Source organism: Bacillus rossius, chromosome 1, assembly GCF_032445375.1.
Source record: "Bacillus rossius redtenbacheri isolate Brsri chromosome 1, Brsri_v3, whole genome shotgun sequence".
NCBI classification, from domain to species: Eukaryota; Metazoa; Arthropoda; class Insecta; order Phasmatodea; family Bacillidae; genus Bacillus; species Bacillus rossius.
In genome coordinates, this window is record NC_086330.1 from 170,701,077 (window position 1) to 170,723,828 (window position 22,752).

Genomic DNA, 22,752 nt, shown 5'->3' on the forward strand with positions numbered 1-22,752 from the left:
TTTACAATTTTAGTTCATCATACTAAAGGGAGCTAGTCACGCTTGAGGGACTGACAACTTACATTTACATTCTACCAACGACTTACACTTCTGGAACCATGTACCTACATGTTATCATGGTTCTCCCTACCCGAAAGAGCCTTACTCGAAACTTTACTATACTGGACTTTACGACGACATATTTTCATGCCTCGCAAACTACAATTCGTAAACAGGATCCCTCCCAACACAAGTGAGCCTAAAATACCTAAAAGTTCACATCTTCAAGAACCTTTATTCGCTAACTCGTTTTACCAAGGGAGCCCCTCATAAGTGAACATACATGACTTCACTTGCCTTAAACTTAACTTCATAATCAATGAAACCCGAACTAACCACTCGTTCCCACCGGAGGGAGACGAGCCCCGAGCAAAGGCAAACACCTCCGCTTAAACACAATAACACGTGGCCTATATGTAGAACAATAGTGCTAACGCGAGCAAATACAGATTGTCCATAAACAAATGTCCCAGTTTCAATGGTATGTTATATCCGTTTGATTTATATTATTTACAACAAGTCATACATAAAAGTGAAAGTCAACTAATCTAGTTTTTCTCACAAATATTAAATATATGTGCACCTTTAGTTACACGGCACACATCAAACCTAAAGTATTATTCTTCCCAACACATTGGTTAAAAATTTCAGAGTAATGGAAGCAATACACTCTTCAATTATGTGTCTCAACTCTGGTAAATCATTAAGTAGCGGTGGAACTTTTACACAATCTTTTATAAAAAGCCCTAAAGGTAAAATGTCTCAAAGCAAATGGTGAAAACAAAACATAGAATCTGTTGTACGATGGTAGTGAAATATGTGAGATAAAACATAAAAATAACGTTTAATGAAATCTGCTCATTTTTACTAGAAAATGACTTCGCCTTTAACCGTACGTTTTTGATAATAGTTCAACAAATTAACATATAGATTTAAATTAATTAAAAATAATTTTAATACTAAATTCTTAAAATATTTTCTTTCCTTTGGGGTTTTTATGTTGGAGCAGCTACGTTGACTATTAAATGATAAGATGGGCAGAGCGAAAAGTTAAACTATAAAATCAATCTTATCCGGTAAAAGCTAAAAAGACTTGACAAAAAAACCTGGTTTGGAACTAATTTTAGACAAGGTAATTCTTTTTATCTTTTGACCGTCTTGTTAACATTCATTACACGGTTAATCTTTACCATTTTTCCTTTGGCTTTGTGAACTTCGGCTTGCGCCATCTGACACAGATGGCAACACCGTGGTTACGGCATTAACGTTCCATGCGACTTCCGTTCCATTCACGAAATTACTCCTACTAAATGCCATATACCATTTGTTTTTTTTATAGAGTGACGTACATCTTGACATGGTTCTCAATAGCCCAAATGGGCTGAAAAGTTTTATTTATTTAGGCAAGATCATAATTCAACTCTAGGCTGGTTCACAATATGTTGGGTTTAAATAGATTAGTACCCACGCTGAAAGTTATACAGTTTTCTACCGAACACTTTTACAGCGAGAGATATTATGAAATACGAAGTATACAAAAACCTTATGTAATGAAAATCATGTGAAAACTATGTCAGAGTAGTTACTATGATTAATTACTTCAGGCAAGTTTATTTAATACGATATATCTTATCGTACGAAATATAAAAGATGATAATCGGCTGACACAGTTAATGCGACAGGGTACCTGTTAACTGATTTTTGTAAGCATTGCATGAGGTCAAAGGTTTGAATGCTGCGTTAGACGCGCACTGTGGAGTGAGTCTGGTACATCTTTAAGCTGGGTGCACAGTTAAAAAAAATAACAATAAATGTAACAGTAGGTCGTGCGATCAAGATTTGACAGTCATGTTTTCGAACCTACTGATTCACAATAGCGTATAGGAGGGTCGTGTGCATGGAAGACAGGTCGTGCGCATAGAAGAGAATTGAATATATTTTACTTCTGTTACGTACTCATGGCGCAACAACCAACGAGAGTAGAGTAGATAAGGAAGCCATTTTGGCGGAACTAGAGAACTGTTTATTTTTATCAATCATATAGTGACAAGAAATTGTCGAGATATTTCAATGCTGGGGTGTAATTCCTGCTACAAAATTAATAATAAGTCACTAGCAAAAATTGTAATTAGACAAATGTGCCGTTGTAAGAATGGTTAACTAATAATTTTTTATAACCCTTATTTATTTGTTGAAAAAATTGAGCTCACAAATTGCCGGTAAGATGACACGGGATAATCATTTTGTTGTAATATAGTTACTTACTTACTAACACTGCCAAAATAGGACAGGTTTATCACGAAATTTCATTGGCTGAAATTAACAGTGAGATTTAAATAGTGAGCCGACTTCGCGCAGGTCGTGTGCTCGTCGTGCGCATGGCCTCGCTTATGCTTATTAATCGTGAACCCAGTCTTGTTCAGTCTGCGGCTGTGACGGCCGCTCGGCTACCATCGACCCGCGACCCGCGCGCGGTCATGACCTTGTCACTGGCCCGAGTCGCGGCCAGCCAAGAGTCGACTCCTTCAGCCGCGGTCGATACCAATCGTTTCTGAGGCGACCTTGCTAGCGCTCGGCGGGAAATCGATACAGCCGGCGGCCAGTATCTCCAACTCCGCCGACTTACATGAAACGTGTTAAATAGTTTTATGTCTTTCGCAGAAGTCCACTCCGTTTAACCTAAAAACTACTAACCACGTTGTTATCAGTTGTGCCTTTGTTTGTTTTGTTCACCTTAGTTTGAAATTACCAACGTTAAATATGCCAAATCTATGTTCTCAAATACATTTTTTTAAACATTGCTTTTTTTTAAATTCAAAACACAATAATGCAGGTATCGAAAATAACACCAACCGTAAACGTTAATTGTGATCACCAGTTCAATTCTGTTATTTACTCTGACGGAATCAGTCTGTTTGTGCCGGATGACGGGAACAGGTGCCAATTCCCAAAACGTCGCAACTGTTTTGTCGTAGGAAACCTACTATGTTGTTGTTGTTGTTATCGTCGTTGTGGTCGTCGTTGGGCTGTCCATAATATCGCTGTGTACGTATATTTGCTGCGTTGTCCAGTTTTTGTTGTCTATTACATTATTGTTTTTGTTGAAGCTGTCTCGTCGTTGTTAGCCCACTGTGTTCGTCTGTGCTGTTTTTATTTACTCATGATTAACTTCCTTCCACGGAATTCTTGTGTTGTCTGATATTTAAGTTTGGATGTGTTCTTTTGTGCTGTCGTCGTTATATTGTCCATATACTTGTTTAGATAAATCGTTGGATTCATCTGTTTGACAAAGCTAATTTAGGCTGGTTCTCTGTGAGTTTATATTTTCATTTTTGTTTATTAATTTGCGTTCTTGAATTTTTTCCAAAACAAACAGTGCAAAACTGCAATGGCTCATTTAAAGAACGGAAAAATATAACTACAAACTTTTAGTAATATAAATACATAGTGTTTGTTTGTAATGCCGTCGAATATGTGGAATCGCGTTTTCGTTTTCAAACATGCCTCGGCCTAGACTCCAAGCACGCAAGCGTCTTTATACGCCACGACATACAATCGACTACAACAAATGACATCAACTCAGCCACGCCTGCTGAACCAAGTTCTTGCGTGAACAGTCTGTAATAAAGAATGACACCGACATTCGAAGGCATGATAACGATCTTGTAGATCGGAGTGATTTTAACCACACAAAGGAATATCTCGGCGTCGACCAATCCTGACGCCGTGTCGGTAATGAAGCCAACTTCTCATGGATCTTGTATGTCGGCTTTAGGAGGCCTTCCCGCGAACCGAACTAATTTAATAAGGAGCGTTTCGCAGCCTTTTTTTACCTTTGCGTGCTCGCATCTAAACCCCCGTAGCATGAACCTTACGCGGGAGAAGAAAAAAAGAGGATGGTTGGAAGGAGAGGAGGGGATCTCTTTTCATCACGTGATCATAACCCCCGCATGTGGCATGTGCTTTTTTTCCTTTCTCCCTCGTCGTTCTTTACGAAAAGACTTGCAACCCTTTTCGTACTCCCTCCCCCCCTCTCTTCTTGTTTCTGGGCGTATGTCGCATGCGGGTGCTGGCGGGAATACTTTATTTGAAGCACGTTTTTCACGAGAAGTTAAAAGCCGAAGCGGGGAAGGCTGCTTCAGGGGGAGGAGGAGGGTGGTGCGGATAAGGGTGCCTATAGCTACACCACTGGAGACCAGCGGAGCGCCAGATAGTCAGCGGGTAGGAATGTCGGTGGCCTTGCTCTCTGAGGCGTCGCGTCGCTGTCGCTTGTTGTTGATGGCTCGCTCTAGTGCTTCGATACAAAACCATATTATTTTTCCTTAAACATTTAACAAGCACAAATATATGTGCCTACAAATAATACTTTTATGAAAAACAAATCGCTATTCGTATTCCTTTCATCTCAAGACGATATATAAAAATGTAGAAGGAAATAGGCATTGTTTCACTATAAACCACCGTTGAATTAAAAACATATGTCACTTTAAATTTAAAAAAAACTGACAATGTTAGACACACGGTTATTTCTTTTATACTTTTATTATTATTTTTATTTATTATTAATTTTCATAAAATAAATAAGATAAAGTAAAAATCAAATAAAAAGTACCCGATGTGTATAAAACTTACAATCGCTTTAAGTCACTAGCCATGATTTGTTAATATGTGATTTACGGTGATTCTGCCGGTTAATGTCGGGTGACGTCATGCAAGAACACACACAGGCACTACTTGTTAAAATTTGGTACACGGGGGAAAACTGCGTCAGTATTCCAATACATTCTGTTTCAAAAATTAATTCCTCAAGGTGAAATTATTTAAAAATTAGAGAATCTATACAACTTAGTTACAACAATTTAAATAAAAAGAGCCAAAAACTCTACACGCACATTATGAATGCTGCATTTATATTTCAGCCTTATAAAAGTCTATCTTTCATTATTTTGTATATAATATAAATACAAATTCTTTTTAAACCGAACAAAAAATTGAAAAATGTGCCTTGAGTGTGATAGTTATTTATAAGCAACTTTCGTTTCCTAAAGCTTCCCCTTGGACGTGAGTTGCACGGGCATGTAACTCAGTTGTACTGGCTGCATTCTCAACAGGCGCTACTACACGCCTCACATGCTCCATGAAAATATCTGACCTTGTTTGTGTTACACCAAGAGAAACTTTGTTATTTATCTATATGTGATTATTATAATAAATTATATAAGTAATTAAATCTTCGTATAGCTAGCTGTAAGCGATAATGGACTGACAAACCCTATATTTGCACTGAAGATGGCTGAGATTGCCAAATTTTCTTCATTTCTTTACGACCTTCCTTAAACAAGCCACTTTTAGGGAATGTTTTGTTATTATATCACGTACTTGTAATTTTTTATAAATGTATATTTTGAAATTTTTGTTAAACATTTTATCTTTATCTTGTAAGAGGAAACAGTTAGTACTATCAATTAAGATTTATCAGTTAAAATGCTCTAAGTATGTGTACAAATTTCAGTTTGCCACGTGCATGAATTTTGCTGTTCCATTACGTTGTTATCTGATTAGTGGTTATGTTAGAAATTTGGTTTTAGTGTAACATTATCAAACCCGTATTTTTGTGGCTATCAGTTACAATGTTTTTTTTTTTGTTTTTTTTTAATATGATAAGCCTTCAAGACAGGGATTGGCCTAATATCTGCTATCCTCAAATTTTACCAGATGCAAACTGGTTTATTATATTATTTTATTTATTAGTGGCTACGAGTTTTGGCACTTTTTAAAACTGTTACTTGAGAAATGTCTAAAAGGTTGCTGATCCAACATGCACCTGTAAATTAACAAGAAAAGTAATTTTTGTTTATCTTTGGCTATGTATCCTGCCTGTGTGCAATGTTTACGTTTTCTGAAATTGCGAACTGATATCATATGAATATTTTAATTCGAAAACGTCATTCATCTCGTGCCCAAAGTGACCTTTGTAAGCTACTGTTTCTTTGAATTATTTTAGAGCATAACTGCTTTATTGGGTCGAGCAGGTTTGAACACTTCCTGTTGGTGGACGAATAACTGAAGCAAGCAGGTCGTAGTGAACTTGTCAGGAACCAAATTTGAATTGCCAATGTAAGACAGAGAAACGTAAGGATTTTTTTTTAAATGTTACTGACTACAGCCGTTCTGAAATTTATTTTAATGAATATTTACTATTAATAACCAAATGTAATGGAACTTCTGTTTGACTGTTATCTTAAAGCATGTAACGTTAGCATGTTATGGATATTTTATGCATGGAAACTTGTTAAAGATACATTAGTGTATTATACTTTATTAAGTCTATTAAGTTCGTAATATTTTAAGGATATCAATATTAAATAGGTAGGAGGTAATACAGTCTAGAAATAAATAAACTGTAGGTACTTGCGTTGCGTTGATACTGGTTACACCTGTTTTCATGTGAGAATGGATTGAGTGAGAGTACTCTGGGCTGCAGTCCACAACAAGATAATGCATGCCTGCTCACAGCTGCAGTCCCCAGAGTCACATGCGATGCGATCAGATAATTTAACGGCCAGGAGTCCCCGGCGGTCTCTCATTCGTCAATCATGAAGCCCTTGTTACTGGAAACTTCTTATTAACCGGTCCTATGAGAGTAACGCAAGGAAACTATGATAACATATTACCGCGGAATGGTGCAAGATCCTCTAGGTTGAAATCCCACGTTCATGCTGCTATATACAGCAACTGTTTCACACCTTTACTTTTACTTGCAGATTTCGATAGTAACGTCAATCGTCACAATTTATAATATTCTGCGAATTTTTAAGCGATGCCTTTTATTTACGCTAATTTAATGTGGCTTGAAAAATATTGTAATTTTGGGCGGAGAAATATTGTGTGAAGCTGATAATTCGTTCAGTGTTTAGTTAAGGCAAACATATGAAGGGCATGAGAAATAAAGATAGGGTGCAAACACTCCAATTTTCTATGTCAATAAACTAATTTTCTAATAATTAACTAATACTGTTAAAGTTTTTTTTTTTCGGCCGAGCTGTTTTTGTGTTTATACTTTTAGATTTAACGGGTGGATTTATCAAAACTCGTGCATTTCTTAGATGTCATGCTCTTAGATTATTTTTGCTAACAAAGGTTTGGTTATAATTTGTGTTCTTTTATTATGAGTTCTTCAACTAACTGAAATACTTATCGGTTGTATTTTAAATCAAAATCATAATTTTTTTTAGAATTTTTCATAAACTTGCGAATTGTTTTTAAATTTAGACAAATTGTATTTTTTTAAGTACGATGCTTGGGACAATGCAAACGCAAAGGTTTTCACTCATTTTTTTTTATTGGTGAAAATACAACAAAGCTTCTAAACTGGGTTTTGTACCAGATGTTTTCGACAATTTATACACTATCTTGGGTGTTTAACTATAGGGAGGAATAGTACTTGGAATGATATCAAGATGAAAGATCCATAATAACGTTAAAACAAGCGCAGTTATGAAAATTACATTGATTGTTGAAATCTGAATGTAAAAGTAGTACATAAAAAAACACAAGAAATACATTTATTGTCCATTAATTTACTTCGGGCATTTGGTTTATATATTTTGTTCGGTTCGTATCCAGAGTAATGTATCTTAAAAGTTATTTTCCTAAAAAAAGGGGGGATATTTAAGAACCAAAAAACTCTAATAATTTTTATATTTTCTTATTTTTAACATATATAATTATGTTAGAACACAGATTACGTATAAGGAGTTTGTGGGTTCTAACTTGCAGAGCGAAACGGCGCAGTGCTAAAACACTGGTCTCTCATTCTCTTGTGGAAGAAAATCTAATTGCCAAGACTGAGTCTTAGTTTTTGAAGTAGTTTTGGGCCCGCCCACTGGATAGAAGCACTCATAATATTTTACTAAAAAATTTAACCTGATTATGAGAAGTAATGCATCAGCTATTATTCAAACAAACCATTGAAAAATTATTTCATGTTATTTTGGTAGCCAATAAATTTTTAGTGTGGCATACCAGCAATGCCGCATCTCCTACTCATTTATATAGAAAAATATATTTTATTTTAAACCCGTGTTAAGTGTTTTTTTTAGCTATTGTCAACTACTAAGCTCTTAGTCGTAAAGTAGTTAAATTATTACTTTAAAGCTAAACTCCCACCCAAGTTTTTCTTTAGCTAGTTGTTATGGGCCCACACAAAAGATAGCGTCACATGTCGCGCAAAACAAGGTTTCAGTTTCCACAGTAAGAGTCTCACTTCTCTATATATACCTCCTTGTTCTATGCTCATTCCAGGAGATCAGTATTCTCTTCCAGGTACCGCCATTCTTCAATTGTTTCCAGGGAAGTGCTGCGAAGGTTCCCCACTTTTGGCCGTGGCCTATTCCTTCCCCTGACTTCCGTGATTTGTGTCGTCTGGTGTTACCGCCTCGAGCGACCTCGATCTCAAAGATACTTAAAGACAAAACTAAAGGAATGGTTATTACCTTGGATCATTCCCGCAGATATTCGCAAACATGTTTCAGGGCACTACAGTTTAAAAGTAAGCTTAGGGGTGCATTTGTTTCAGTGAGGCGGGATGATAAGTGCGACGCCGCTGGTGCTTTTAAGCACGGTATTCGCCTCTAAGCATGAGGTTCAGAGCTGGCGCTCTGTCTTCTCGTTGTGCATAGTACAACTTTGATGTTCGAGCGATGAAGTTGTATAGCATTGTTCTGGAAACACACGTTTTAGCCATTTTCAATCTTCTGAAAATTAAGTTTTAAAACGAAATACGGAAACATTACAACTTCCGCTCTCAGTGTATTCTTAACTGTTTTTCGTAAACAGTCTTTGCTCGGATATCGTGAGCAGTTTTAAAACCGCGCTGCTTCTCCTGAAGCCCTGCACGCCGTGTGTCTGTCCTGGTAGGCGGAGCCCTATACCTGTGTAATGTTGTTCCGGTCTTAAAAACCACACATTATGGTTTTTGGTTGAATTAACTGGCGTTTCCTTTCCGGTAATAGTCTCTAGAAAATTTTGAGGAACAGAACATAAATTGTAATTATGTGTAGACCCATTATATAAACTATTCTGCGCATGGCACCAACTTTGGCTCATGAATTGCCAACGAGCAGTCAAAATCAACCGATGTTAGCAATGACACGTGGTTTGTTTACGAATCCAAAAAAAAGTGCACGTGTTAAACTTAATATGTTAAATAGAAAAAATTTGTTTTGATACGCTACGATTTGTAATCTACTAGTCAATGTAATATGAAGCACCTGCTGTGCTAATACTAAGTAACTTATTTATTGATTATTTATTTATATCCAGCGATTTCCAGCAGGTATTTTCCGAAACTTCTGGTACTAACACAAGAACAATAACAAAAACAGTAACAAACACAAACATAGAGAAGAAATATGTCCGTTAATACACAAAATAATGCAAATAATTTTAAGATTAATAACCTCAATAACGTGCCAATGCTTCTATTATTAGACACATTTTGAACAGTTCTATTGGAAAATAATGCAGACAATTTTGTCAGTAATTAAATTTTCCTCAGTTTTCGTGGATTTCAGAAGAGGCCAAACCTGAAAAAAATTATGGGACAGTTACGAGAATTCGAAAATATTTCGAGACAATTATCAGTAAGGAAAAAGTCTTTAATATCGACAACAAAAACTCTTCTCTCCCTCTTTGCGCTGAGTTTTGCAGTCTTTGGTTAGCTACAGAACATAAGTAAAATAAACGCAGTATTAAATTAAATCAGACATGTCTTTACCAAATAAAAAATTGTAAAACACTATTATTTATATTTTCTTTTTTCAGTTTATTTCGCAGGTAAGTAGTAGTTTTCTGTTGTTTTGGGGCATTTCCCAATTTACTGCGGGCCAAAAATGACTCGTGAACCATTAGAGGTGTAGTTAATATATTTACATAAATTCATATTTTTTAATGATTTTTAAATCAGTACGTGAAATAACATTCTGTATTTTTTATAAATGTTTTTTATAACATAAATTGTGTCAATCGAATGGTTTGCAAAAACTGAAAGTGAAATTTATACTTAAAACCTGTATGACAAATAGCATGTTAGTGTGTGGTATGCAGTATTAAATTAGACGTTTGTGTGTGACCATTTACTTAAAATATTTTATTTTTAGGACATGTTCCGTAAAACAATAAAAGTTTGGTTTTCCGAAAATTCCAGAAACTTGAAATTTTGGGATTTTGTTTAAGTAAACTGAATTGTTATTCCTTTATGATCTATATCATCAAAATAAAGTGTTTTACGGCAAATGCTACATACAAACAGCTATTTCAAAATTGTATGACACATGATTTCATGCTCTAAGTTAATGCTAGGATTTCCATATAAAATGGCCTTTAAATTTATCAAAAAACTTAAACTTGCATAATAATTTAGGCAGCTAGCCCGTTAATGGTTCCCGCTACTGGTCTGTACCAGCATTACTCTATGGAACAGACTGCTTTCTCTCTCTCACTCGTGAATGTTCCCGCCACACAGCGCTACCAACCATCGACTGCTTCATTTCCTCCGCCGGCACTCACCTGCGGGATCGGTCTCTTTGTTCCGTGTTAATTTTCGTGAGTGCTTGCTTCGCTTCGGGAGTATCGGCGGGGAAACGGGGAAAAGGAAATTTTCCCCGAGCTCAAGGGTCCAGGACGGATATTTTTTCTCCGCGCAAGCGCGTTCCCCAGTTTTCGGAAGGAAAATTCGCAGAGGAGACAAAGTCGTTCCGGCCCAAGGAAGCGAGTTGAGAACAAGGAAGGAGATGGAAGGTCTGGTAGGAAGAGATGGCGCTTATTTGTTTGTGCCACGGTTTCGGAGGAAGGGAAAAGTGTTTGAAAGGGGGGAGGATGTGGTTGAATAATGTCCTCTTCCGCGGACACGGTATCAATTCGGCGTTTGTCTTGTTCCACCTTCGCGATTGCCTTTGCCATTGGTGGAACGTCTGCTTCTGAATGATTCGAGAATTATTACCCTCTGTTCCCAATACGGAAGCTGACGGCTCGAAAATGTCATATGTTGAATCCCTCTGATGAAGTCAGCTTTCTTTACTGATGTCATGAATAAGATACATACATTTAAATCCTTTAACTTAAAAGCATTTCACGGTTAAACTTAATGCAGTAGTATTACAAATAAGCATAGTAAATAATCATAAAATAATTTCTGTACAAAGCGAAAACATATTTTGATAGCACTTAGGAAATTAATTAAATAGCATCTTTTTAACACAATGACTAGTTCTGTACAAACAATTCGTGTCGCTGTCGATGTGGGTAAGTTCTGAATTTGTTTCACATGTCAAGTATTTTTAGTTTATAAAATATATTTTTTTGTATTAGCATTTTCTAAAAACGTCAACTTTGTTAAGTCCTCGCATCTGTTAAATAATTAAATTGTTAGCTTGCGCAGCATACACACAAATCAATAATTGTTTGGGATCCCGCCTTAAACTATTTCTTATCATAACGATTTATCGACAGCAAGGAAAAATACCTTCACTCTACACTATGCCGAGCACCAGCTCTTTGACAAAAAATGCTATATTTATTAATCAACGCAGTTATTACTGCACAGGTTACAGCATAGGTACGGTGCTGTGAACGGTTTTGGATTATCCTGCTTATATTACTGCTGGCATGGCTCGGTTTACCCGCCATTTCGGGTTATTAGTTTTACATGTATAAATATTTTTTTTTTTTCGTTTTAGTTGCGTTTTTAATGGCCGTTATACTATAGATAAAACCATTGTATTTTATTTTGTTAAGATGCGTGTCACGGTATGTATGATATACGCTACGTGCTATTTGTAAAAAGGCACACAGTGATAGCTAAAAAATATTTTTGATTAATTACGTCCTAAATCACTTACAAGTAGTTAATTTTCTGCGTTTTCAATTAGCGGGTATTTTAAATATTATTCGCATTTTCAGGATCTATCTTACTAAAATATTGTATTTATCATTAAAAAATATATAAAATGATGGACGAGGTTTGGATTAAATGTGAAAAAACACTCTTTACTGTACGAGTGAGTATTCTCAGGAACAGCACAATATTTGCTAATAACAGATTCAGACGAAAATTTGTGTGGATATTCTACAATTTTTTGTGGCAACAAATCAAAATAAAAACATGCATGCATATAAGGAAATTCGAAAAATTAGGTTGAACATGGAACTTATACGGAATAAAATAAAATAAATAACACCAAATATAAAAGGATTTGTAGGGAAGTATATTTAAATACAAGATCAAACAATATTAAATACATATTACAACTTCAGTTAACAAAGGCCTAGCCTGTCTGCCTAAATGCAACGTTACTGAACAAATGTATTTAACTTATAGATTTCAATTCGGCTGATTTAATAAATCACGTGTTTATGGAACAACAAATTAACTAAAAAGTATTATCATTTCAAAAGTGATTAGTGTGACAAAATAATTTTTTAATCGACAATTTTCCAGTTATAATTTTTGTTTGGACAAACATTGGCACAAAGTTTGCTCTGAGGTTGGGTTTATATTGTAAAATCAATGATTACTTTAGATAAAAGTGTATGTTGGGTAAGTACTGGCTTAACTTTGCTGTGTTATAAATTAAATACCAATACTGATATAACTTGATTCTGATGAAGAGAAAATAATTTCTATAATTTTCAAACGTCAAAAATTTTATAATACTGGTATAATCTACATTAGTCTATCAATACGTTCACGTGTTACGTAAATGCGTAATAACTTGACGTTTCGCTGTAATTTACTTACGCTTCAGTCATGCAACCATCAGAAATTACCAAAGGGTAATTATATTTCTCCAAGATTTGGGCATAGAATAAAGTTCCAACTGGTTCTTATCTTTGAAATTGTAAGCGAAATTTATCACCTACCATTTATTCGTTCATTATTGAGTTCAAAACTTTAAAAAGTGACTAAGTTTAGACGAAAAGTTTATTAAAAAAAATTATACCAACTTTAAAAAGTGATTTTTAAGGAATTTTTTGTTTTCGCAAAAAAATAATAGGTTATAAGAATAATAGTCATTGGCGATATTGTACGGAATGTAATTCTCAACAAAGGGAGTGTGTTATTTAACGAGTTATAAGGCAGGGAAACAAAAGAGACAACAGCTGACTTATCGCATAGAACTCCTGAGTTTCAAAGAGTTACCGTAGGAATAGTAATGGCGACACGAATTGAAGCCAGTTTATTTATTAAAGGTTCCTCACGTTCACCGAATTCCAGGGATTTCTTTTTCTTTTCTCCGGGCAAAGCGCTTGCCACTATTTATCACACGAGGCGAGTCGTTCATCCATATGGAAATGAGCCACTTTTCCAAGAGCCCTGCCTTACTTTAAAACTAATCTCAAAGCAAACTGCCTCTGTGTGGCATTCCTTACGCAGCCCATAGCAGACTTTCTTTGACGCGTGGCATTAATACTTGTATCCCATTCTGGTCGGAAATGTCCAGTCCTCTCCTTTTTATTTTGGCCTTGACCGTCTCCGGGAATTGTGGGAAGGAAGGGGCGGTGTCCAAGACACGTCGCCGCCTCGAGCCCTTGACACCTCGCCGTTCATTTGTTTTCCCTCGGGCCCGCTGCTCGGGAGAGGCGTGCGACAGTTGACGTTGAAAGCCTAAGGTGTACGGGTTTAGGTGCAAAGGTGGAGAAAAAAAAGGATGCTTCTGCCGGCAAAGATATATGATAGCGGCGGTGCTGCGGAGGAATACAAAACAAAGGGAAAGGATGGGACAAAAAAGACCGTGGTTTTTCAGGGGTTGGGTATGTGAGATGGGAAGCGTCATGAATGTCGATTTCCCCTGGCCGCGCGTGGCCTTCCAGACGCGGCGGCGAGAGGAATGAGGTCTAGGAAGTCCTCCCAAACCCTTCCTTTACCCAGCGCGACCCAGCCACCGCCGAGAGGGACAAATCGCTTACGGTCGCCAGGTTTGACGTCATCCGGGGTAAAAACAGAAGAAAAACAAAAGATAGTTAAGGACGAGGAAGACAAGAAAAAAGTGTCTCTTGCACCTCTTTCTGCCCTCTTCTTTTTTCATTCCGTGTTTATTCCTGGTCTTTCTTGTTTGCGAGTGCCGCACGGTCTTCTTGCCTTCATCGTCGCGAAGATGGAGTTCCTCGGCGGCTGTGGTGGTACAGTTCCCTTAGGTTTCCACCCTGGAATATTGAAGGATTATACTATGCCTGTGTCAATAATATGTCTAATTACGTAAGAGTCTGGCACAAATAACTTTATCACATTCATTTTTTACGATACGCCTAAAGAAAAAAAAATACTATTTGTGAGATTTAAAATTTATTCGGTCAAACTTGTGCTTACTAATATTTCATATATGCATGTATGCCTGCTCACCACACAATATCCAATATAAAAAAAACTGCATTCACTGATATTTTGCCCATATTTTTTTGCTAAGGAGGGGGGATACATCTTCCCTATTTCCCCACCCCTTGCGGCGTGAGCCCCTGTATGCATATATATGGGTAAACATATTGAATGTTTTCTTTTTAGAGACATGTCTGAATAGAACCTTTTTTTTATAAAATATAAAAAATAAATTACAGTAATAATTTTCACTGTTTTCACAATGTGTCTATTGAATTTCACTGTTATCCACTTCAAATTATTTCTTTTGTCGCCTACAGAATTGTATTATATTAGTACACTATGATGTATAATTTTTTTCTTGAATGGTACAAAGAAAAACAAGGTTCAATACACATTGCAAGTTTGCACACACTACACTGCCATGTTGTGTCCTTGCGAATTTCTGTGCCAGTCCTTGATCTACCTATTTCTGCGCACACTCTAAACTTCTTTTGATTCTTTTTCCGTCGAACTGGAATTTTCTCCAGAAAATGTTTTCCCGTGAGTCAAACTAGCTCCAGAACGACATGGCTTATATTGTGGGTCCTCTTCGATTACAGCCAAGTCACTGGCAATCTGCTTCATAAAAGATGTAATTGATAATTTTCTTGGTTTTATCTGGTTGTACATATAATACACGCATTAGATATGCCAATAAGGATCATGTGAAATGCCAACTTCCTCCACCATTTCACAGATCACCTTTTCCTGCCAAGTCATCCAGTAGTCGCATGACAACATCGGTAACTACATTGTCTTTGCCACAAAACACATCGTAGTTCCAAACGTACCCTGTCTTTGAGTTGGATAGCAGGATAGCACGTACACCTTAATCCCATAACGACTGGGTTTTTGTGGCATTTATTTTTTGAAGTACAGTCTGCCTCTGTAGGCACACATTCCTTCATCTATTGTTATGTCTTCTGCAACTTGAAATGATGTTCTACATTTCTGACTCAATAGTTCAAGGAGTGGGCGCACTTTGTGCAAAGGATCAAACCCAGGTTCGCCTTTCTGTTGCATGTGCTCATTGTCAGTCAAATGAAAATATGCTAACAGTGATAAAAATCTATCCCTTGACATCAAATTGGGGCAAAAGTTGCAGGAAACCACTGGTGTAGTGCTCCAGTGGTCTTTCATATCAGGGCGTTCAGGTTGGTCAAAGCAAAACAATCGATTCTATCGGCCCACATGTTCGATTCCTATGCGATCTAGCGGTGGAATTCAAAACTAAAATGAACAAAGAACTTTTACTGGTAAAACGGCGGACGTAATACTACGACTAGCCAAAGGAAAGTATTTTTAGATCATGGACGTACCAGTACGTCCGTCGCATTTCTCAAAAGAAATCGAAGGACGTAAAATTACGTCCATAGCACTCAAAGTGTTAAATAGTTCTAAACAATTTTCGAGAAAAGAAAAGTTAAACAAGTGAATTTAAGTTCGTGAATAAAAATATGCCCTCCAAAATGAAATAAAAAGCATCCCCCCCTTTCTCACAGCCACACATTGTGGAGCCGCTCTTGATTGGTGGAGAACCCGTAGAACTTAGCGCGAAGAAGCACCACTGTTCCGTTGACGACGGAAGTTGAAAAATCCACCTGAAAATTGGTATATATATATATATATATATATATATATATATATATCCGAACCCAGCACCATGTCGAGACGGCCATCTTAAGTTCGACTGCCTTTTGCTGGAAATACTAAGCCAGGATAAAAATTTGTCTGCATCCATACAACAGGACTGCACAAAAAAGATTACTGTGACACATCAAAGCTACAACTGAAAACAATAAATGTGAAGCATAAATATATATATAATTATATTTATAAACAGGGGTGGAGTCCCGTCTGCATAATTACATCTTGTATAGATTTATGAAAGCACTTAAGGGACTTGCATTACACCTTTACCTTTATTTATATGCCATATAATGTTACGGTAACTTCTCTTTTTTTTCCTAGCCTAAGTTAATCTTTAAGTATGTAAAAAAGGGGGGGGGGGGGGTCCAGGTTAGGGGAGGACCTAAGTGTGTCTCAAGCCGAAGCTTATACACTCTACCATGCGGAGTATGAACCATGCAGAACAAGGGCGCGTGCATCATGTGCTTATTTGGGGTTTATTGGCCAGCTATGGCTGCGATTGGCGCCATGACTGACGCCTCTTTGATTGCCTAACTTAAAAGCTAACTAAAGTGACCCAGGTAAGTCCTGCATAGACACAGGGAAAACCCTAGGCCGGGTCATGCAGGGATCAATTATCATGCATTAAAGCAAGCAAGAAACTACTGGACAAGAGGGAAGAGGTCCAGGTAAGAAGAGTTGGGCGGGGCAGAAAGAATCAGCCATGCAGGGGTTGGGCACTTGGGCCTTGCGGCCTGCATTATTTATGTTGGGCACACCTGGGTTATTATTAGCCAGGGGCGCATGACTTCACTCGTCAGCCCAGCCCAGCTGCCCAGGCAGCCACCTGCAAAAAAATTAATGGGGCTGCTGTAAATATTCCCTTCCCCTAGCGCTGGAGCCGCGGCCAGGCCAGCGGGACAGCCTCGGTTCTAGCAATATTCACAGCGAGAAGGCGGCAAGGCAAGCCCTGCAAGCGGGTAAACCCACTGATTCGCCGGCAGCGAGGTCTGGCGCGATGGCCGAGAGCACAAGTGCTCTCGGCGGTGGGCAGACGAGACAGTAAACCGGCTCGAACTGCGGGCGCACGGGGTTCCAGGCAGCCTGGCCAAATTTCACAGTTGTGTTATGGACGACGAGAAGACTGCGCTCCACTTCACAGTCTTGCGCTTAGAGACGACACTACGCTAGAAGCACCAGTGAGCGTCGCGCTTGTAACCCCGACTAGACAGGCCCCTTAAGAGTGTAAAGCAGTTTTTTTTTTCTCTTTAGTTGATTGTTACGCCATATTAGTTAGACGCCCAAAAACATTGGCTGAAAACTAGTGTTTGCATTGTGGAAACGTTTTTAAATGACTTATTTTTTGAAAGGTTCTTAATTTAACGGCGAGGTTTCTAATTCATACTTACTTACCATCTTCGGACGTTATCAAGCACCATTTAGGGAAGGTTTTTGGCGAAACAATATGGCAAGAGCAAGGTTAAAAAGTGACTTCATCTACGTTACAGATTGGCGTTTTCTGTACTATTAGACTATTTACGGACTTTTCAAGGAACAATTTAAATTAAATAAAGATTTTTGCAAAATTTAAAATTACTGAATATTCGTAGAAAAAACGCAGTATTTAGACATCGGAGTTGTATGTTTCTGTCTAAACAAAAGGTATACACACGCATGGACGAAAGAAGTGTGTTCTTACTGTAGATTTCCACAGTTCTTGAATGTATTGTTGAAGTGAAACTTCTTTATGGGGGGGAGGGGTTGTTACAATTTTCGAGCGTTACGAAGGTACGTGGTGGGGGAACCGATATAGAAGACGGCAGGTGAGAGGTAGAAAGGACGCTGCATACTTATTTACTTGCATCCTCGGATACTTGCACAATTGCATACTTTCATTATTGCATACTTGCATTATTTCATACTTTCATATTGCACAATTGCATACTCGTACAATTGCATACTTTCATATTGCACAATTGCATACTCGTAGAATTGCATACTTTGACAACTGCATACTGCATATTTGCACACTTACACATTTGCACACTTGCGCAATAGCATAATTTAGCGCGTGCATATTTGTATATTTAATGCGATCTCGGCCAAGGAAAATTACATTTCCTATGACTAATTATGTAATAAGCAAGAAGTTTTACTTCTGTCGCTCATGGATTCCGCACGTACTTTTATTTTAAATCAACTAATAATATTATTTTGTATTCATGTCCAAAGTACGTGAACTGAATGTCGGTAGTTTACGACAGAAGGACGTAGATTAACGAAGATCCCTGGATTAGTTGTTGTTGGTAACTTGAAGGTGCAAATGCAAAAGAGCGAGCCAGTGCGACCGTGAAGCCCCTGTCGCAGTGCCGCTGTCCGGCAACTTCTCGGAGGAGGAGGCGGCGGAGGGCGGGCAGCGGGACCAGCACGCCGGCGGCAGGGAGTACCCGCTGCAGCGCGACGAGGTGCACACGACGCCGTCGCGCGACGACCGCCGCGGCCTCGCGGCCTCCGCGCCCGGCGAGAAGGGCGGCCGCGGCGCCGGCGCCGGGGACCAGCGCCAGCACATCGGCCTGGTGATCGGCGTGCTGACCGCGGTGATCCTGCTGCTGTCGGCCGCCATCCTGTTCATCGTGCTGCGCAACCGGCGGCTGCGGGCGGCGGCGCGCGGCGTCGCGCCAGGGGCCTTCGTGGCGGGCGAGAAGGGCGTCACCATCAACATGAAGGTGAGGGGGTGGCCAGTCATGAGTCAACCGAGCAGCCTGCCCCGGTGACCGGCTTTCAAAAAGTGTACAATAAAAATATAACTGTACAATGTGTACCAACATTTTGTTTTTACTCATTATAAATGATCAGGTTTTCAATGGAGATATTTTTATTACCCGTTACGTGAAAGGGAGGAAGAGAAGTGTTATTCACAATTCTTCCCCGAATGAAGGAGGGCCTAGAACCTATCCTGGAACAAGATAATACATTTCTGCAAGTTTTCATTTCGTACATTTATTTAAGACATTTCCGAAAAGTGTATTGTTAGCGTAGGAGAATAGGCAATTGTGATATTATTCATACACGGTAATGCTCAGTTACTTGTACACCTATTTCATATCACAAACAAAAATGGCATAACAGGAGTGCAATGGTTCGAGGGTTTGTTACTGGTACTGTTAAGACCATACTCGATTTATGTTTACGCGCTGTATTGTAAATGGCGATGGCCATCCTTAGGCTGGATCTCAACGCCTCTTATCGTCACGGTAATTAGAGGCGGATTGTGGATTAGTATGGAAAGAATGCGGTGGTGAAAGGAAACTGCAGTAACCCGAGGAAACTCGGCTCGTTCCTCAATAGAGACAAATACCAGGTTCAACCTTAGTAAAATATCGAACGCAGGTCGTTTCTTGGCGAGAGGCGAATGAGCTGACCACTCGACTTGTGTGGCGTCCCAAGTCGAAGGTGTGGTCGGTTTGCAGTACATTCAGCTTAACTTAGCGGTAATGAAATCAGTGTTCCACAATTTTTTTGCACTTAATATCGTTATATATATATATATATATGTATATATATATATATATTTTCTTTTCCACTTGATTTTTAAGGGAGGTTTGGCGTCACTATCTTGGAATTTTCCAATACTATCATTACGGATACTCTACTGCAGGCTGGTGTAAAATTTAAATGACTTGTCAGTAAGTAGCACCCAGTTTTGGAAAATAGCTTACGTAATTTTTCATGGTATCTTGTGTAAATGTTGAAATGACCTGACCCTTTCAGTTACCTTCAAGAAATAATAATGTATTTCCTTTTTAATTATTAAGAAATTTGCATCGAGTTTTGTGGTTTGCATTAACGTTATAATATACGTGTTCATTCCCATGCACTGGTATTAATAGTTTTTTCACATTAAAAATAATATTTAATTTTAACAAAATTATAAAGAATTAAATTCTTTCCTTTCATAAGAGCTCCACACATTTTAACAGCGCACATTAAAAACAAGATGGTTGCCATGACGTTAAACATGTCCGAAAATTTAAGATGACACCTTGTGAAATGTTAAAAGGGAGGGGGGATGTGTAGGCAGTATCTTCAGGGCGTACCCTAGTTTATTCCTTATACAGGGCTGCTGTCAAAACATAGAAACACACCTTTTTGATATGCATTGCTTGGAAACCCACAATAAATAATTTTCTAAGCTATGTCTATTCGAAGATGTGTGTTTCTATGCTATGACAATTATTGTAAGTTGTGTGGATCGGCGTTGTGTTATTTTTTTGGGTTATGACAGTTTTAAGTTGCTTTTTTCTAAATTATATTTCCAAGTAACGAAGTTTCGAAGTTGTTTGTTTATAAGTTGTGTTTATAAGTAATGATCGTACTAACTTATGACAATTCTAAGTTGTAGATTTTTTTTTGAGAATTCTAAGTTATGACTGTTCTAAGTTGTGTGTTTCTAAGTTATTTGTGGATCCCAAAGTAATTTCTCCCTTGCACGATATTTTCCTCCACAACGTACCATACTAATGTATGGTACGGCCTATCAATTATCGTATGCACAATGATTTTTTTCCCTAAGTTTTATTTTATTTTGTCCAAACTCCATCCTTGTTTGTTTCATTTGAGTTGTTTTCTTTGTTCCCCCTCCCGCCCGCCTGGTCCCCCCGTGCCTGGTCCCGGGCAGGAACTGCAGATGCGGGTGAACGTCAGCGCTAACGGCGAGGTGTATGGCCAGGTGTCGATGGACGACTGCCCTGCCTCCGGCGGCGGGGAGCTGGACAAGGGCTCGCTGTACCACGAGCCCTACCACCACCTCAACACCTACTCGGGTCCCGCCAAGGGCGACCTGCTGCGCCAGCCCGCCAGCCCGGACTACACCGGTCAGTGACTGCCGGTCGGCATTCTCACGTTCCCCTCCCACATACGCGCCCTAATAGGGTAGGGTGGGAGTAGCGTTCCAGTTCGCTTTTTATATCAGTCCAGAGCTTATGTAAAACAGAACAGTGAGGGATCGCTCCCTGTTTGATAGGGAGGGTGTTAGGGCTTCGGCAATGACCAGCGGCTGGGGCCACCAACCCAGCATGGTCACCGCCTCAGCCCCTTTACCACACTCAGCTGACCAGACAGTTTCCTGTGTCCTGAGCCCTAAGACTTTATCAGCACTGCTAGCGCCTTCCCCGATCTCCCACATCACACTGGGACCCCTCAAAACACCCAGTGAACCCGTGGTCCGGTGGAGGCCTATCCAACCTCTGCTAGCTGTCCAGGTGAGTGATTCCTGGAGCCGGCCCCATGGCCCCGTCATGCAGATAACACGGCTCCAAACAAATACCAGAAACTACGAGCAATTACATTAGACCCTGCCATATTGGCATTTTCCATATTTATGCTATAATTATAATTTTGAACTATTTTTCCAATTTTTTTTGCATATTAAAGACGGACTCAACAGTGATCCGTCTCGTATCATAATTCACCCGGCCGTCCGTCCGTCATTCGTCCGTCCATCAACGAGCCGAGCGATTCACAATGATTCGCACGGCCGTCAAATATCTTTCCATTTTAATGCTGCCAACAGACTATAAGTTTAAATGCTGGTAAATATTTATATTGTATATATATATTATATTGACGATCATTCCATTTAAGTACTTAATAAATCATTAAATTCAATTTTTTCGCTCTGATATTTATTAAAATATTTTCAGTTGTTAAAAATATGTTCAAACATAAGTTAATAATGGTTAAATATATAAATATACTTTAAAACCTTTTAAAATAGTAAAGTTTTCTGGAAATAGGCATCTTGCTAACATTTTGTAGGTTATTCAAACCGTCCGTACGTCCGTCGAAAGTTAAAGTTTGTTAAGGTTTTGACGGACGGACGAATGGATGGAAATTTCCGGGGAATCTGATTGGCTGCAGCTCACGTGATTGACGGACGGTCGGGTGACGGAAGTAGTATATGAATGGGCGTCCGGAAACAGGATTCAGGTTGTGGTGTGTGGTGGGGTCAATGACCGACCGACCTCTGACGTCACGGCGGCCATCTTGGATGACCTTGACCTTGACCTTTGACCTTGACCTGGAATTTGATCCTCAAAAATCGCCAAAAATGACCAAAATTGGGCAAAAATTGCCCAAAATTCCTCAAAAATCGCCAAAATTTCAATTTTTTTGAAAAAAATTTCCGCCAAAAAATCTCAAATAATTCCACAGTTCAAAAATTAGGATTTCGAAAATCCTCAAAAGTCGCTTTGCCCTAGAAAAAACGAAAACTCCTAAAAGCGGCTTAAAACTCCTAAGAGCTAGCCGCTTATAAGCCGCCGACCTTGAAAATAAGGATGTCATGGCAGCCATATTGGATGATGATGTCACCGTTGCAAATTTTGTTACGGCCGCCATCTTTAACTTTTTTATTTATTATCCGATTTTAATGAAAAAAAATTTAAAAATTATAAAAAATCCATTTAATAAAAATTTAATAAAATATTTATAATAAATGTACTTTACGACACGGAGCTCAGAGTCCTCGGTTCGAACCCGACGAGGTCAAAAAAAATTAAAAATGGCAACCGATCCTTCCCCCTGTGGTGGCTGCTGACAGACTGCCCCCCACCACTTTTTTCAAAGCATATATAACATCATCTAGTATGACGTCATGTCCGCCATCT

At 38.6% G+C, this 22,752-nt stretch overlaps 1 protein-coding gene across 1 annotated transcript in view; it reads left to right on the forward strand.

The window, feature by feature from the left end:
- Positions 1-22,752, forward strand: part of LOC134527103 (discoidin domain-containing receptor tyrosine kinase B) — a 1,309,463-nt gene that overhangs the window by 1,101,555 nt on the left and 185,156 nt on the right. The window contains exons 9-10 of the mRNA XM_063359455.1: positions 18,452-18,810; positions 20,763-20,958. Coding sequence (XP_063215525.1) covers positions 18,452-18,810; positions 20,763-20,958 — 555 coding nt within the window. The remainder of the gene's footprint in view (positions 1-18,451; positions 18,811-20,762; positions 20,959-22,752) is intronic.